This window comes from Lampetra planeri, unplaced genomic scaffold (genome assembly GCF_965212315.1).
Source record: "Lampetra planeri unplaced genomic scaffold, kcLamPlan1.2.h2 scaffold_1395, whole genome shotgun sequence".
Taxonomy (NCBI): Eukaryota; Metazoa; Chordata; class Hyperoartia; order Petromyzontiformes; family Petromyzontidae; genus Lampetra; species Lampetra planeri.
This window is the reverse complement of record NW_027614116.1, coordinates 1,060-12,500: the sequence shown is the minus strand read 5'-3', so window position 1 is coordinate 12,500 and position 11,441 is coordinate 1,060. Positions and strand designations below refer to the sequence as shown.

Genomic DNA, 11,441 nt, shown 5'->3' with positions numbered 1-11,441 from the left:
TGTCTCTCTGTGTCTCTGTGTGTCTCTCTGTGTGTCTCTCTGTGTGTCTCTCTGTGTGTCTCTCTGTGTGTCTCTCTGTGTGTCTCTCTGTGTGTCTCTCTGTGTCTCTGTGTGTGTGTGTCTGTGTGGGTGTGTGTGTCTCTGTGTGTGTGTCTGCGTGTGCCTGTGTGTGTGTGTCTGTGTCTGTGTGTGTGTGTCTGTGTGTGTGTCTGTGTCTCTCTGTGTGTCTCTGTGTGTCTCTGTGTCTCTCTGTGTGTCTCTGTGTCTCTCTCTGTGTCTCTCTGTCTCTCTCTGTCTCTCTCGTGGTGGGGGTGGTGGCGGTGGTGGTGGTGGGGGTGGTGGTGGTGGTGGGGGTGGTGGTGGGGGTGGTGGTGGTGGGGGGTGGTGGTGGTGGGGGTGGTGGTGGGGGGTGGTGGGGGTGGTGGTGGCGGTGGTGGTGGCGGGGGTGGTGGTGGCGGGGGTGGTGGTGGGGCGGGGGGTGGTGGGTGGTGGTGGGGGTGGTGGTGGGGGTGGTGGTGGGGGGGGTGGGGGGGTGGTGGTGGCGGGTGGGTGGCGGTGGCGGGGGTGGTGGTGGCGGGGGGTGGTGGTGGCGGGGGTGGGGGTGGCGGGGGTGGTGGTGGCGGGGGGTGGTGGTGGCGGGGGTGGTGGTGGCGGTGGTGGGGGTGGCGGTGGCGGTGGTGGCGGGTGGTGGAGGGCGGTGGGGGGTGGGGGTGGTGGCGGTGGTGATGGTGGTGGGGGAGTGGCGGTGCAGCGGTTAGCGCGCCGCGCTTAGAACGCGGCAGAGACCCGAGTTCGATCCCCGCTCACCGGTCAACAACCACCACCAGTGGTGCTTGTCTCTGTGTGTCTCTCTGTGTGTCTCTGTGTGTCTCTGTGTGTCTCTGTGTGTCTCTCTACAGGTCTCTGTGTGTGTCTCTGTGTGTCTCTGTGTGTCTCTGTGTGTCTCTGTGTGTGTCTCTGTGTGTGTCTCTGTGTGTCTCTGTGTGTGTCTCTGTGTGTCTCTCTACAGGTCTCTGTGTGTGTCTCTGTGTGTCTCTGTGTGTCTCTGTGTGTCTCTGTGTGTCTCTCTACAGGTCTCTGTGTGTGTCTCTGTGTGTCTCTGTGTGTGTCTCTGTGTGTCTCTCTACAGGTCTCTGTGTGTGTCTCTGTGTGTCTCTGTGTGTCTCTGTGTGTCTCTGTGTGTCTCTCTACAGGTCTCTGTGTGTGTCTCTGTGTGTCTCTGTGTGTCTCTTTACAGGTCTCTGTGTGTGTCTCTGCAGGTCTCTGTGTGTCTCTGTGTGTCTCTGTGTGTATCTCTGCAGGTCTCTGTGTGTCTCTGTGTGTCTCTGTGTGTATCTCTGCAGGTCTCTGTGTGTGACTCTGTGGGTCTTTATGGGTCTCTGTGTGTCTCTATGGGTCTTTATGGGTCTCTGTGTATCTCTATGGGTCTCTGTGTGTCTCTATGGGTCTTTATGGGTCTCTGTGTCTCTATGGGTCTTTATGGGTCTCTGTGTATCTCTATGGGTCTCTGTGTATCTCTGTGTGTCTTTATGGGTCTTTATGGGTCTCTGTGTCTCTATGGGTCTTTATGGGTCTCTGTGTATCTCTATGGGTCTCTGTGTCTCTATGGGTCTCTGTGTGTCTATTTAGCTCTATGTGTCTCTGTCTCTGTGTGTCTCTATGGGTCTGTGTGTCTCTGTGTCTCTATGTATCTCTATGGGTCTCTGTGTCTCTATGTGTCTCTTTGTGTCTCTATGAATCTCTATGGGTCTTTATGTATCTCTGTGTCTCTATGTATCTATGGGTCTGTGTGTCTCTATGGGTCTCTATGGGTCTCTGTGTATCTCTATGTGTCTCTATGTATCTATGGGTCTGTGTGTCTCTGTGTGTCTCTGTGTCTCTGTGTATCTCTATGGGTCTCTGTGTATCTCTATGGGTCTCTGTGTGTCTCTGTATCTATGGGTCTGTGTGTCTCTATGTATCTCTATGGGTCTCTGTGTGTCTCTATGGGTCTCTATGGGTCTCTGTGTGTCCTATGGGTCTCTGTGTGTCTCTATGGGTCTCTGTGTGTCTCTATGGGTCTCTGTGTGTCTCTATGGGTCTCTGTGTGTCTCTATGTGTCTCTGTGTATCTCTATGGGTCTCTGTGTGTCTCTGTATCTATGGGTCTGTGTGTCTCTATGTATCTCTATGGGTCTCTGTGTGTCTCTATGGGTCTCTGTGTGTCTCTATGGGTCTCTGTGTGTCTCTATGGGTCTCTGTGTATTTCTCTCCCCTGTGACAAAAAGCTGCGGTGTGAATGATGACGATCTTCCGACGTTCCCCCACCCCCCATGCCCTCACCCCCTCCCATGCCCTCACCCCCACCCCCCCCCATGCCCCCACCCCCCTCCCATGCCCTCACCCCCCCCATGCCCCCACCCCCTCCCATGCCCTCACCCCCCCCATGCCCTCACCCCCATGCCCCCACCCCCCCCCATGCCCCCACCCCCTCCCATGCCCTCACCCCCCCCATGCCCCCACCCCCTCCCATGCCCCCACCCCCCATGCCCCCAACCCCCCCATGCCCCCACCCCCCCCATGCCCTCACCCCCCATGCCCCCACCCCCCCCCATGCCCCCACCCCCCCCATGCCCTCACCCCCCATGCCCCCACCCCCCACCATGCCCCCACCTCCTCCCATGCCTCCCCCCCCATGCCCCCCAACCCCCCCATGCCCCCCCCCATGCCCCCCCCCCTCGTCATCAGCGGTGGTGAGGGGCAGGCGGCCAGCGTGCAGTCGGTGTTGGAGCGAAACCGGAATCTACACGAGGCCAACGCCCAGCTGAGCAGGGAGCTGCAGGTGGCTGTGGATCACACGGCGCACCTGTGTGAGAAGGTCATCCTGGTGAGTGGTGGTGGTGAGCGTGTGAGTGTGTGAGTGGTGAGTGTGTGTGTGTGAGTGGTGAGTGTGTGAGTGGTGAGTGTGTGAGTGGTGAGTGTGTGAGAAGGTCATCCTGGTGAGTGGTGGTGGTGAGCGTGTGAGTGGTGAGTGTGTGAGAAGGTCATCCTGGTGAGTGGTGGTGGTGGTGAGCGTGTGTGTGTGTGTGAGTGGTGAGTGTGTGAGTGGTGAGTGTGTGAGTGGTGAGTGTGTGAGGGGTGAGTGTGTGAGTGGGTGAGGTGTGTGAGAAGGTCATCCTGGTGAGTGGTGGTGGGGTGTGTGTGTGGGTGAGTGTGTGTGTGGTGAGTGTGTGAGTGGTGAGTGTGTGAGAAGGTCATCCTGGTGAGTGGTGGTGGTGAGCGTGTGAGTGTGTGAGTGGTGAGTGTGGTGAGTGGTGAGTGTGTGAGTGGTGAGTGTGTGAGTGGTGAGTGTGTGAGAAGGTCATCCTGGTGAGTGGTGGTGGTGAGCGTGGAGGTGTGAGTGGTGGTGTGTGGTGTGAGTGGTGAGTGTGTGTGTGTGAGTGGTGAGTGTGTGAGTGGTGAGTGTGTGAGTGGTGAGTGTGTGAGAAGGTCATCCTGGTGAGTGGTGGTGGTGAGCGTGTGAGTGGTGGAGCGTGTGAGGTGTGAGTGGTGAGTGTGTGAGAAGGTCATCCTGGTGAGTGGTGGTGGTGAGCGTGTGAGTGTGTGAGTGGTGAGTGGTGTGAGTGGGTGAGTGTGTGAGTGGTGGTGGTGGGCGTGTGAGTGTGTGAGTGGTGAGTGTGTGTGTGGTGAGTGTGTGAGTGGTGAGTGTGTGAGTGGTGAGTGTGTGAGAAGGTCATCCTGGTGAGTGGTGGTGGTGAGCGTGTGAGTGTGTGAGTGGTGAGTGTGTGAGTGGTGAGTGTGTGAGTGGTGAGTGTGTGAGTGGTGAGTGTGTGAGAAGGTCATCCTGGTGAGTGGTGGTGGTGAGCGTGTGAGTGTGTGAGTGGTGAGTGTGTGAGTGGTGAGTGTGTGAGTGGTGAGTGTGTGAGTGGTGAGTGTGTGAGTGGTGAGTGTGTGAGAAGGTCATCCTGGTGAGTGGTGGTGGTGAGCGTGTGAGTGTGTGAGTGGTGAGTGTGTGAGTGGTGAGTGTGTGTGTGGTGAGTGTGTGAGAAGGTCATCCTGGTGAGTGGTGAGTGGTGAGTGTGTGAGTGGTGAGTGTGTGAGTGGTGAGTGTGTGAGTGGTGAGTGTGTGAGAAGGTCATCCTGGTGAGTGGTGAGTGGTGAGTGTGTGAGTGGTGAGTGTGTGAGTGGTGAGTGTGTGAGTGGTGAGTGTGTGAGAAGGTCATCCTGGTGAGTGGTGGTGGTGGGTGTGTGAGTGTGTGAGTGGTGAGTGGTGTGTGGTGAGTGAGTGGTGAGTGTGTGTGTGGTGAGTGTGTGAGTGGTGAGTGTGTGAGAAGGTCATCCTGGTGAGTGGTGGTGGTGGAGTGTGTGTGTGGTGAGTGTGTGTGTGGTGAGTGTGTGAGTGGTGAGTGGTGAGTGTGTGAGCGTGTGAGTGTGTGAGTGGTGAGTGTGTGTGGTGGTGAGTGTGGTGAGTGTGTGTGTGGTGAGTGTGTGAGTGGTGAGTGTGTGAGAAGGTCATCCTGGTGAGTGGTGGTGGTGAGCGTGTGAGTGTGTGAGTGGTGAGTGTGTGAGTGGTGAGTGTGTGAGTGGTGAGTGTGTGTGTGTGGTGAGTGTGTGAGTGGTGGTGGTGAGTGTGTGAGAGTGTGAGTGGTGAGTGTGTGAGTAGTGAGTGGGTGAGTGGTGAGTGTGGTGAGTGGTGTGTGAGGGTGAGTGTGTGAGTGGTGAGTGTGTGAGAAGGTCATCCTGGTGAGTGGTGGTGGTGAGTGTGTGAGAGTGTGAGTGGTGAGCGTGTGAGTGGTGAGCGTGTGAGTGGTGAGCGTGTGAGTGGTGAGTGTGTGAGTGGTGAGTGTGTGAGAAGGTCATCCTGGTGAGTGGTGGTGGTGAGCGTGTGAGTGGTGAGTGGTGAGTGGTGAGTGGTGGTGAGTGTGTGAGTGGTGAGTGTGTGAGTGGTGAGAGTGTGTGAGTGGTGAGTGTGTGAGTGTGTGAGAAGGTCATCCTGGTGAGTGGTGGTGGTGGGCGTGTGAGTGGTGAGTGGTGAGTGTGTGAGAAGGTCATCCTGGTGAGTGGTGGTGGTGAGCGTGTGAGTGTGTGAGTGGTGAGTGTGTGAGTGGTGAGTGGTGAGTGTGTGAGAAGGTCATCCTGGTGAGTGGTGGTGGTGAGCGTGTGAGTGGTGAGTGTGTGAGTGGTGGTGAGTGTGTGAGTGGTGGTGAGTGTGTGAGTGGTGAGTGTGTGAGTGGTGAGTGTGTGAGAAGGTCATCCTGGTGAGTGGTGGTGAGTGGGTGGGTGGTGAGTGTGGTGAGTGTGAGTGTGTGGTGAATGTGTGAGTGGGTGAGAGTGAGGTCATCCTGGTGAGTGGTGGTGGTGAGCGTGTGAGTGGTGAGTGTGTGTGGTGTGGAGTGTGTGTGTGTGGTGAGTGTGTGAGTGGTGGTGGTGAGTGTGTGAGAGTGTGAGTGGTGAGAGTGTGAGTAGTGAGTGTGTGAGTGGTGAGTGTGTGAGTGGTGAGTGTGTGAGTGGTGAGTGTGTAAGTGGTGAGTGTGTGAGAAGGTCATCCTGGTGAGTGGTGGTGGTGAGTGTGTGAGAGTGTGAGTGGTGAGCGTGTGAGTGGTGAGCGTGTGAGTGGTGAGCGTGTGAGTGGTGAGCGTGTGAGTGGTGAGTGTGTGAGTGGTGAGTGTGTGAAGGTCATCCTGGTGAGTGGTGGTGGTGAGCGTGTGAGTGTGTGAGTGGTGAGTGTGTGAGTGGTGAGCGTGTGTGTGTGAGTGTGTGAGTGGTGAGTGTGTGAGTGTGTGAGAAGGTCATCCTGGTGAGTGGTGGTGGTGGGCGTGTGAGTGGTGAGTGGTGAGTGTGTGAGAAGGTCATCCTGGTGAGTGGTGGTGGTGAGCGTGTGAGTGTGTGAGTGGTGAGTGTGTGAGTGGTGAGTGGTGAGTGTGTGAGAAGGTCATCCTGGTGAGTGGTGGTGGTGAGCGTGTGAGTGGTGAGTGTGTGAGTGGTGGTGAGTGTGTGAGTGGTGGTGAGTGTGTGAGTGGTGGTGAGTGTGTGAGTGGTGAGTGTGTGAGTGGTGAGTGTGTGAGAAGGTCATCCTGGTGAGTGGTGGTGAGTGGGTGGGTGGTGAGTGTGTGAGTGGTGGTGGTGAGTGTGGTGAGTGATGGGTGAGTGGGTGAGTGGGTGAGAGTGCGAGAAGGTCATCCTGGTGAGCGAGTGGGTGGGTGGTGGTGAGTGGGTGAGTGTGTGAGTGGTGGTGGTGAGCGTGTGAGTGTGGTGAGTGATGGGTGAGTGGGTGAGTGGGTGAGAGTGCGAGAAGGTCATCCTGGTGAGTGAGTGGGTGGGTGGTGGTGAGTGGGTGGTGAGTGGGTGAGTGGCGGCGGTGGTGAGTGGGTGAGTGTGTGAGTGGTGGTAGTGAGTGTGGTGAGTGATGGGTGAGTGGGTGAGTGGGTGTTGAGTGGTGGTGGTGAGCGTGTGAGTGTGGTGAGTGATGGGTGAGTGAGTGAGTGGGTGGGTGGTGGTGAGTGGGTGAGTGAGTGGGTGGGTGGTGGTGAGTGGGTGAGTGAGTGAGTGGGTGGGTGGTGGTGAGTGGGTGGTGAGTGGTGAGTGTGCACCAGGGCCAATGCCCAGCTGAGCAAGGAGCTGCAGGTGGTTGTGGATCACACGGCGCACCTGCAGTGTGTGTGTGTGTGTGAGTGTGTGTGTGAGCGCGTGTGTGTGTGAGTGAGTGCGTGTGTGCTGTGTGTGTGAGTGTGCTGTGTGTGTGAGTGTGCTGTGTGTGAGTGCGTGTGAGCTTGTGAGCGTGTGTGCGCGTGTGAGCGTGTGTGTGTGTGTGTGCGCGTGTGAGCGTGTATGAGTGCGTGCGTGAGTGAGTGTGAATGTGTGTGCGTGAGCGTGAGTGTGTGAGCGTGTGTGTGGTGGGTGTGAGCGTGTGTGTGTGAGCGTGTGTGTGAGCGTGTGTGAGAGAGGGTGTGTGAGCGTGTGTGCGTGTGTGCGTGTGTGTGAGCGTGTGTGTGAGCGTGTGTGTGAGCGTGTGTGTGAGCGTGTGTGAGAGAGTGAGTGTGAGCGTGTGTGAGAGAGTGAGTGGTGTGTGTGCGTGAGGTGTGTGCGTGTGTGTGTGGTGTGTGTGTGAGCGTGTGTGTGTGAGCGTGTGTGAAGAGTGTGTGTGAGCGTGTGTGTGTGTGTGTGAGCGTGTGTGTGTGAGTGAGTGTGTGTGTGAGCGTGTGAGTATGTGTGTGAGTGTGTGAGCGTGTGAGCGAGTGTGTGAGTGAGCGAGTGTGAGCGAGCGTGTGAGCGTGTGAGCGAGTGTGTGAGTGAGCGTGTGTGAGTGTGCGTGTGAGAGTGTGTGTGTGTGGTGTGTGAGTGTGTGTGAGAGTGTGTGTGAGCGTGTGTGTGTCTGTGTGTGCGCGTGTGTGAGTGTGTGAGTGCGTGTGTGAATGAGAGTGTGTGTCTGTGTGTGCGTGTGTGTGAGTGTGTGTGTGTGAGCGTGTGTGTGTGTGGGTGCGTGTGTGTGGTGTGTGCGCGTGTGTGAGTGTGTGAGTGCGTGTGTGAGTGAGAGTGTGTGTCTGTGTGTGCGTGTGTGAGTGGTGTGTGTGTGTGAGCGTGTGTGTGTGTATGAGCGTGCGTGTGTGCTGTGTGTGTGTGTGAGAGCGTGTGTGAGAGCGTGCGTGTGTGTGTGTGTGCGTGTGTGTGAGAGCTTGTGTGTGTGTATGAGCGTGCGTGTGTGCTGTGTGTGTGTGTGTGGAGCGTGTGTGAGTGTGTGTCTGAGAGCATGCGTGTGTGTGTGAGCGTGTGTGTGAGCGAGTGTGAGAGCCTGTGTGTGTGTATGAGCGTGCGTGTGTGCTGTGTGTGTGTGTGTGTGAGAGCGTGTGTGAGTGTGTGTGTGTGAGCGGGTGTGAGAGCGTGTGTGTGTGTGTGTAAGAGCGTGTGTGAGTGTGTGTGGTGTGAGCGTGTGTGAGAGCGTGTGTGTGTGTATGAGCATGCGTGTGGCTGTGTGTGTGTGTGTGTGAGAGCGTGTGTGAGCGTGTGTGAGTGTGTGTGTGTGAGCGTGTGTGAGAGCGTGTGTGTGTATGAGCGCGTGTGTGTGAGTGAGTGTGAGTGCATGCATGCGTGTGTGCTGTGTGTGTGAGTGCGTGTGAGTGTGAGAGTGTGTGTGTGAGCGTGTGTGCTGTGTGTGAGCATGTGTTTGTGCGTGTGTGTGTGTGTGTGTGAGCGTGTGAGCGTGTGTGCGTGTGTGTGAGAGCTTGTGTGTGTGTATGAGCGTGCGTGTGTGCTGTGTGTGTGTGTGTGAGAGCGTGTGTGAGTGTGTGTCTGAGAGCGTGCGTGTGTGTGTGTGTGTGAGCGTGTGTGTGAGCGAGTGTGTGTGTGTGAGTGCGTGTGTGTGTGTGTATGAGCGTGCGTGTGTGCTGTGTGTGTGTGTGAGAGCGTGTGTGCGTGTGTGAGCGTGCGTGTGCGTGTGTGCGTTTGTGTGCGTGTGTGTGTGTGAGTGTGTGTGCGTGTGTGCTGTGTGTGAGCATGTGTTTGTGTGTGTGTGCGTGTGAGAGTGTGTGTGTGAGCGTGGTGTGCGTGTGTGCGTGTGTGTGCGTGTGTGAGCGTGCGTGTGTGCGTTTGTGTGCGTGTGTGGAGTGTGTGCGTGTGTGTGTGTGTGTGTGTGTGTGTGAGCGTGTGTGCGTGCGTGTGTGAGTGTGTGTGTGTGAGCGTGTGTGAGAGCGTGTGTGTGTATGAGCGCGTGTGTGTGAGTGTGTGTGTGTGAGTGAGTGTGAGTGCATGCATGCGTGTGTGCTGTGTGTGTGAGTGCGTGTGAGTGTGAGAGTGTGTGTGTGAGCGTGTGTGCTGTGTGTGAGCATGTGTTTGTGCGTGTGTGTGTGTGTGTGTGAGCGTGTGAGCGGGTGTGCGTGTGTGTGAGAGCTTGTGTGTGTGTGAGCGTGCGTGTGTGCTGTGTGTGTGTGTGTGAGAGCGTGTGTGAGTGTGTGTCTGAGAGCGTGCGTGTATGTGTGTGTGTGTCAGCGTGTGTGGTGAGCGAGTGTGTGTGTGTGAGTGCGTGTGTGTGTGTGCATGCTGTGTGTGTATGAGCGTGCGTGTGTGCTGTGTGTGTGTGTGAGAGCGTGTGTGCGTGTGTGAGCGTGCGTGTGCGTGTGTGCGTTTGTGTGCGTGTGTGTGTGTGTGAGAGTGTGTGTGCGTGTGTGCTGTGTGTGAGCATGTGTTTGTGTGCGTGTGCGTGTGAGAGTGTGTGTGTGAGCGTGTGTGCGTGTGTGCGTGTGTGTGCGTGTGTGAGCGTGCGTGTGTGCGTTTGTGTGCGTGTGTGAGTGTGTGCGTGTGTGTGTGTGTGTGTGAGCGTGTGTGCGTGCGTGTGTGAGTGTGCGTGTGTGTGTGTGTGTGTGCTGTGTGGGTGTGCTGTGTGGCTTCTCACTGGACCCCTTTGCCCCTCTCCCTGGCACCGCCTCAGACCGAGATGGAGCGCGAGAAGCTGCTGGCGCGCTTTGCCGAGCTGAAGGATCATGAAGCGTGAGTCGCCCCGTTCTGTAGTGTGTAGTGTGTAGCGTAGTGTGTAGTGTGGAGTGTAGTGTGTAGTGTATAGTGTAGTGTGTAGTGTAGTAACAATAGTGTAGTGTGTAGTGTAGTGTGTAGTGTAGTGTGGTAACAATAGTGTAGTGTGTAGTGTAGTGTGTAGTGTAGTGTAGTAACAATAGTGTAGTGTGTAGTGTAGTGTGTAGTGTAGTGTGGTAACAATAGTGTAGTGTGTAGTGTAGTGTGTAGTGTGTAGTGTAGTAACAATAGTGTAGTGTATAGTGTAGTGTATCTTAGTGTAGTGTGTAGTAGTGTATAGTAGTGTAGTGTGTAGTGTAGTGTATAGTGTAGTGTGTAGTGTAGTGTAGTGTGTAGTAGTGTGTAGTGTAGTGTATAGTAGTGTAGTGTGTAGTGTAGTGTAGTGTAGTGTGTAGTGTAGTAACAATAGTGTAGTGTGTAGTGTAGTGTGTAGTGTAGTAACAATAGTGTAGTGTGTAGTGTAGTGTGTAGTGTAGTGTGGTAACAATAGTGTAGTGTGTAGTGTAGTGTGTAGTGTAGTGTAGTAACAATAGTGTAGTGTGTAGTGTAGTGTGTAGTGTAGTAACAATAGTGTAGTGTGTAGTGTAGTGTGTAGTGTAGTGTGGTAACAATAGTGTAGTGTAGTGTGTAGTGTAGTGTAGTAACAATAGTGTAGTGTGTAGTGTAGTGTGTAGTGTAGTAACAATAGTGTAGTGTGTAGTGTAGTGTGTAGTGTAGTGTGGTAACAATAGTGTAGTGTGTAGTGTAGTGTGTAGTGTAGTGTGGTAACAATAGTGTAGTGTGTAGTGTGTAGTGTAGTAACAATAGTGTAGTGTGTAGTGTATAGTGTAGTGTGTAGTGTAGTGTAGTGTGTAGTGTAGTGTGTAGTGTAGTGTGTAGTGTAGTGTGGTAACAATAGTGTAGTGTGTAGTGTGTAGTGTAGTAACAATAGTGTAGTGTGTAGTGTATAGTGTAGTGTGTAGTGTAGTGTAGTGTGTAGTGTAGTGTGTAGTGTAGTGTGTAGTGTATAGTGTAGTGTATAGTGTAGTGTATAGTAGTGTAGTGTGTAGTGTAGTGTAGTGTGTAGTAGTGTGTAGTGTAGTGTGTAGTAGTGTGTAGTGTAGTATATAGTGTAGTGTGTAGTGTATAGTAGTGTAGTATGTAGTGTAGTGTGTAGTGTATAGTAGTGTAGTATATAGTGTAGTATGTAGTGTATAAGTGTGTAGTGTATAGTGTAGTGTGTAGTATAGTGTAGTGTATAGTGTAGTGTGTAGTGTATAGTAGTGTAGTATATAGTGTAGTGTGTAGTGTATAATCGTGTAGTGTAGTATATAGTGTAGTGTGTAGTGTAGTGTGTAGTGTATAGTAGTGTAGTATATAGTGTAGTGTGTAGTGTATAATCGTGTAGTGTATAGCAAAGTGTTCAGCATTGGCAGCGTGGGGTGTTGGCACACGCCTAGCGGCCCCCCCCCCCTCTCCCCCACAGGTGCCGGCTTGACATCATGTCCCTAGTGGACACGCAGAGCGATGAGGGGGGGCTCAGGCAGCAGCTGCAGCTACTGCTGAGTCTTCAGGAGCTCATCAACGAACTGGAGGTACCACCACCACCACCATCGAAACATTCACTCTCTCACTCACTCACTCTCTCACTCAGTCACTCACTCTCTCACTCACTCACTCCTCGCTCACTCGCTGCCTCAGTCTCTCACTCACACTCAGTCACTCGCTCTCTCACTCGCTCACTCAGTCACTCACTCACTCACTCTCTCACTCACTCGCTCACTCGCTCACTCACTCACTCACTCACTCACTCGCTCACTCGCTGCCTCAGTCTCTCACTCACACTCACTCACTCGCTCACTCAGTCACTCGCTCTCTCACTCGCTCACTCAGTCACTCACTCACTCACTCACTCTCTCACTCAGTCACTCACTCTCTCACTCACTCTCTCACTCACTCTCT

General features: G+C 54.5%; 1 protein-coding gene across 1 annotated transcript in view; it reads left to right on the top strand.

The window, feature by feature from the left end:
* LOC144739276 (chromosome-associated kinesin KIF4-like) overlaps positions 1–11,074 on the top strand; it is a gene marked incomplete at its 3' end in the record, with an annotated part of 21,742 nt that extends 10,668 nt beyond the window's left edge. Inside the window, exons 7-9 of the mRNA XM_078622244.1 lie at positions 2,727–2,865; positions 9,400–9,458; positions 10,966–11,074. Of these exons, the coding sequence (XP_078478370.1) occupies positions 2,727–2,865; positions 9,400–9,458; positions 10,966–11,074 (307 nt within the window). The remainder of the gene's footprint in view (positions 1–2,726; positions 2,866–9,399; positions 9,459–10,965) is intronic.
* Between the last annotated feature and the right edge of the window lie 367 nt (positions 11,075–11,441).